At 40.0% G+C, this 5798-nt stretch overlaps 1 protein-coding gene across 5 annotated transcripts in view; it reads right to left on the reverse strand.

Moving 5' to 3' along the window:
- Positions 1-5798, reverse strand: part of tpd52l2b (tpd52 like 2b) — a gene marked incomplete at its 5' end in the record, with an annotated part of 25312 nt that continues 19514 nt past the window's right edge. For 4 of the 5 annotated variants that reach the window (XM_035656280.1, XM_035656278.1, XM_035656277.1 and 1 more), the window contains 2 exon segments: positions 1-3326; positions 4105-4153. In XM_035656280.1, coding sequence (XP_035512173.1) covers positions 3240-3326; positions 4105-4153 — 136 coding nt within the window. 5 annotated transcript variants of the gene reach the window in all.

The following is a 5798-nucleotide window of genomic DNA, read 5'->3' on the forward strand; positions in this document are numbered from 1 at the left end:
TTCATTTAAAGGAATGCTTTATTGATATCCAAACATATACAACAAAACCAAAAAAACAAAGTGTTTTTAATTAACTCGCCATAATCTTCCAAATCTGATCCCTTTTGATATTCTACATCAGCCCATCCCAGGACCTAAATAAAGCTATAAGTACTCTACTGTCCTCCAGCCTCTGCAGCGGCTGGCTCTGAGCAGGCTCACCATTGTGCTGCACTTCCCATTGGCACCCAAAACAAAAAGTAATCATCCTTTTTCATCATCAGTCTCCGAAAACCGATTGCAGCTTTACACAAACAGCTACACTGCAAAAAAGAAAAGAAAAAAATTACATCTTAAGAAGTCATTTAATCCTTCAAATCACATTTGTCTTGCACAAAAGGGAGATCACTGCTCTACCAAAGCGTCAACTATGAGTGAGTTTCTCCACTTTGTGTAAGAGAAATATGGTTTAATTCTAAAGTAAATGAGCTGAGATCAATATTTCTTGCAGTGTGCGTCTGCGTTTTTTCATGTTGGCGAAGCAGGAAAGTCAGAGACTCCATGAGATTCAGAGGCAGAAAGAAAGAGATTCTGTAACAGATGTTTAAATATTGGCAATTTGTTTTTAACTGATGGCAAATCATTTATACAAATAAGAAATCTTATATAATCCACCTCTCCGAATAGACAGAAAGCCAAAAGAAAACATAACAATTCACCTAAGAGGAATATATTAACTACCAAAATGAGCAACACAAACAAAAAATACACTTATGATACACTGGCACACTCGTTTTGAAGCAGTTTGACGGGAAAGTTTTTGTTTGTAAGTCGGTGTATTTTCATTTCATGTTTGTTCATCTTTTAATATATTCGACAAGCAACTTTAAACCACACGTGACATTTTGAGATGGGATACAAGAGCAACATTTTGTAGTTGTGATGGGTGAAAGATATATTTGGCAACGTGAGAGGCAACATTCAAACACCTTTTAGTGCTTTGAGAAAACGATGAGCCTCAACAGCAACTCAAGATTGACGAGGATTTTGGCTTTTTTTCTCCACGAGTTGCCTTGTATTTTTTTTTTTTAACTGGAAAAACAGCAGTGTAACATTTTGTCAAACCACCAGAGGCGATGTTGCCCTTGTATCAGCAAAAAAATAATAAAAGTATAGAACATGTTAAGGAGAAAAGTGACAGTGCCTTCAGATTTACTGTCATTGTTTCTGAGGCCCTGGAGTTTGTATTTATCACCATGTGGTCTCTGAGGGTGCAACAATGATAGGAGCAACATTGAGTTTGTACAAAACGTTTGTGTTAGTTTGGCCTCGTGCAGCGTGTGTGTGTGTGTGTGCGATTAGGGCATTTAGTAGCATTTAGTGTGTGTTAAAGGAGTGCATTAAGGGGTTGTTGGCAAAGTTTCTACTATGGCAGCGAGAGGTTTTCCATGACTTTTGTGGCTCGCCGGACTCTAAATATCTGAATGCTAACTCCCCTTCCTTCAATCAAACCAGTCTGTACAACTTGAAAAGAAAAAAAAAAGGAACATAAATGACATTTCTTTTCTACCAGCTAAATAAGAATAACAGGTGAACCAGTTAAAGTGAGTAAGGCCGATAGAGAAGCGTTGACATTCACCAGGTAGTGTACACAGCAAAGCGTCGTCTCACATTGAGTGAACAGCAGTCAAACCAGGCTAAAAAGCAAAACACAGCCAAACTGGTTTCAAATCATTTTCGACCCTCGAGAGTTTGACTTGCAAATGGCGGCATTAACATGTCGCAGCAGCACATCTGAGATCAAACGCGCCTCCAGTTTATCAAATGAAACCAGTTGGATTGTGTTCCTTATTGCCTCGGTCTGATCCGTCTTGTGCCCACACGGGTACAAAACGACTGCAGCTCGTCAATGAGTCAGTTTCACAAACGTGGGAACATTTTTATTTGTTTATTTTAGACCATGAAGAGAAGAAACTCCTGACAGACAATAACTCGTCCTTGTGAAACTGACCCACAGTGTTTCTTTGTTTTCCACATGTTTTAAGTTTGTTTATCCTCCCCCCGCTTTTTCTTAAACCTTCCAACCTGTTTGCTACCATTCAGCAGCATCAGCGACAATATATTTATTCATATATATTTATACATATTGATAAAAGTTATGTAAAAACATTATGCAAAGCAGTGTAAAATAGTTTTAATACAAAATGGTTTAAGGTTTTTTTTGTCTGTTTTTACATCCTGGGGTGTTTTTTTTTAGGGTGTTACACGAGACCTCGGTCGTCTTTGCATGATTGGTATGGTACAACTGAGATGAGATATGCACATGCATGTAGCAGTGGTAGGTCTAAGAAGGGTGAGATGTGCCGGATCCCGCCCCCCCTGCCTGGCCCCCCCACCCTCCCAATATAACCACTAACTCTAACCTACGAGCGTACTTCACACTGCTGCCGACTGCAGAGCTGTGAAGCAAACTGAGGACGAGTTTGCGAACAGGGCGGGGTTACTGTGGTGACACTAGCGTTTGCTCACAGTGTGAATACATTATTTAAAGTACATGATAGCAGTCGGAAACAAGAAGACAGAGTTAGTAGGTGTAACTAGCATAAAACCACCATTTTGCCTATGCCCGTAAAAAAAGGTCCTCCACCTTCATTCTGCAGACATCCTGGTTCCTAAACTCTGAGTTGGGGCCCAAAAATGCACCTGCAGGGTTACTTTTCAATGCATGACTGCAGCGTATCTTTAAGAAACCCCAATCCCAGAATTCAGTGTGATGTTTGGTTCAAGAACCCGACATCTCATAATGCCTTTTTAGCCTTTGTTGTTTTTAAGCCAAGTGGTTTTCTGAAACAGTAAGAACCTGTTTAAGAACAGGAGTCTGAGGAGTGCAGGAGAACGAAGGAGTGTGGCTCTAACTGGGGAGGAAGTAGAGGCAGGAGGTGGACAAAGCAAGGTCTGTAAATTATTCAGGTTTAGACATCAACAAAACATTTTTCCTTTTCCTCAACGAGGGCAGAAGAACGGAGGCCGTGGGACCGGCGGCGATGGGACTGGAAAGGCTCGTCCCACCTCCAATCCCCTACGCCTCCGCCTGTCGGAGTTTACAGACCTCGTGGGGGGGTTGGGGCGCAGTGAGTGGTGGCGAGTCGGTGAAGTGGAGGGTCAAAGGTCAGGGCTGACTCAGCGATGTGAGGTGATAACAGTACAGTCTCAGGTCGTGAGGAAGGTGGCAGCGAGGAGGAGGAGGAGGAGGGATGCGTTCAGAAAGGCGGGTTCTCCTGAGTGGGGGTGGTGTCAGTGGGGGAGCCGACGGCCTCCCCGTTCCCTCTGGGGCCGACAACTTTATACTGAGAGAGAGGAAACAGACCAGAGTGTTATTGATTATCAGCTTTAATATCGGGACTCAACACACTCTGTTTCCTGTGGATGTTTACAGTCGCGGTAACACACTTTGAATACATTTAAAATCCATCAACAGGTCCCAAAACCACAATGTATAACACATCTAAAGAGGGTTTTAGTATGCAGTGTGTCACACTAGGGTTGGGCAGCTGGATGAATGTACTGTACAAGTCCATCGCTGTTTTGTTATTTGGAGAATTTTATGGTCTGCCTCAGAAGAACAAGAACCGCTGCTCAGTGACAGACGTTCACAGAAACATTACTCGCACTGAGTGAGAGGTACGAGTGCCAAATATGTCACTTCCTGACCCAAAAACAAAAAGACGACCAGTGGGACAGAGATTATAGGCAATTATAAACATTATATTCCATTCCATTTATCTATTTCATTATCTATTTTCTTTTCTTAACTATTCCTACTCACGTCGTTTTGTTCATTTCATTCTTTCACATTGTTCTGGTTGTTACAAATGTCATGCCAATAAAACTGAACTTGAACTAAGAGGAAAAACAGCTGTAGAAACTGAGTTCTGGGTTTATTTGGAGCAGTTTGACCCAGGTAGAGGTTGGTTCTTTAGAGAGGCAGCGACAGCGTGTAGAGCCGAGCACAGTGCATACACGCGCAGATATATTGGATTTATCCCCGGTTGTTGGGCTGATGGTGGTAAATATTAACATAACGCCCAACACACTGGACTGAAGCTGTTACTACTTACTGCTCACCTTCAGGTTCCCCATTTTATCCTCAAATGACTTGAAGGTTGCAGAGTTCCTGCAGATCAGACATAAAATAATGTTACACTCACACAAAAACACTCATCATTAAAGGCAATGGTGTCTAAATTACACAAAATGATTTGCTAAACTTGCACTGAAAAGTATGTGTGTATTTGCTTATAAGATGGGTAAAGCCGATAAAAGAAAACACATTTTAACTGATTTCATGGTTTTCTTCTCCACTGCCGTACTAATACTGTAGTAAACATGCTCCCTGTCTAATCCTGACACAACATGCTGTTTAAAGTGCAGAATATGATTTAAAAATCATCATAATGTCCTGTCAACTGAGGGACACACAGGGAACCAGAACCTTTAAATTATTACATTATAAAATGATACAGAAGACGACATAAAGGTAGCAGCACTACAGGGCTTAACATCACGACAAATAATGAACTAAATAAGCAAAATGCTGTTTCAAAATTTTGAGATTCTCTCAATTCGTAAACAAGTTGACAAGATATGACTTCTCACTGAAGGTTTCATTTTATAAATTGGCTTTGAACAGAAGATAAAAACGTCTTCCTCCACATTGTGAGGACAGTGTCCCAAATATTTTGTCCACTCATGATTTTAACTTTAAAAAGATCTCACGGTTAAGAAATCTGGAGAGGAGAACAGAAGCATAACAAGCACAGACATCAACAGATAAACAGAGAGAAAGAGGTGATACAGTAATAAAGAGAGTTACACAGAGTTAAAGTGAAGCAGTAGTGACAGAGAGTACAGTGAGCAGGTTTGTGTGTTACTTTACCTCATGGCGGGCATACTTATCGAGTGGCGAATGGAATAGTTGCTACTTTGTAAGCGTTAAAGAGAAGAGACAGAAGTGCAAGTGTTATAAAGCAAGCAGTGGCGCGCACGCACACACACAATATGAGTTATTAGAGTGACATCTGCTGGATCCACAATGCTGTAAGACTTCTCAAAACAGAGAGCACAACATGTGTAAAGTATCATTCACATACGGAGAAAGTGTCATCTATGTACTCCCTGATATCATAATAATAAAATAAATAAATATCGAATTATAATCACTGAATACTGTAGAACTACAATCATTTTAGGTCCAGCAAAATCTGGTCTATATATTCGATTCAATACCATATAATAAATCAAATATATCACATCTACCATTTCATAGCAATGAGTACGATAATCACGATCGCTCATACAATATGGATAACTTTCTAAATGATAATTGGAAGGTGTACCTCGACAGTAATGATAATAACTTGCTGAGTTGATGCCCTATTACATTAATTTGTATCATTTTGGTGTATCAGTATTGATTCCTGTTATTACCTAATTATATATACATCTATCCAGAATTAAATGTTCTCTAAAGTAGATAGACAAAGAGTAATTAATACCAAGATCCATAATCTATGTGTGTCAATATATCCAAACGCTAGTACTATTCAATCAATTGACAGATACGTGTTTAATAGTAGCCATGTGAAGCTCTCGTAGAGATAAAAACAAATTACAACTCCACACAAAACTCAGCACTTCAACTTGTGTATCTAAATCACCAGTTCAACATAGACATTAACATGAGTGATGTGTAGATGATGAGATAAAGATGTAGTGTATGTGTTGTGCTGTGGTCGTCTGTGTCTTATCTATGTGCGTGT

This window comes from Morone saxatilis, unplaced genomic scaffold, assembly GCF_004916995.1.
Source record: "Morone saxatilis isolate NCDOM2014 unplaced genomic scaffold, NCSU_SB_2.0 Contig15, whole genome shotgun sequence".
In the NCBI taxonomy this organism is placed as follows: domain Eukaryota; kingdom Metazoa; phylum Chordata; class Actinopteri; family Moronidae; genus Morone; species Morone saxatilis.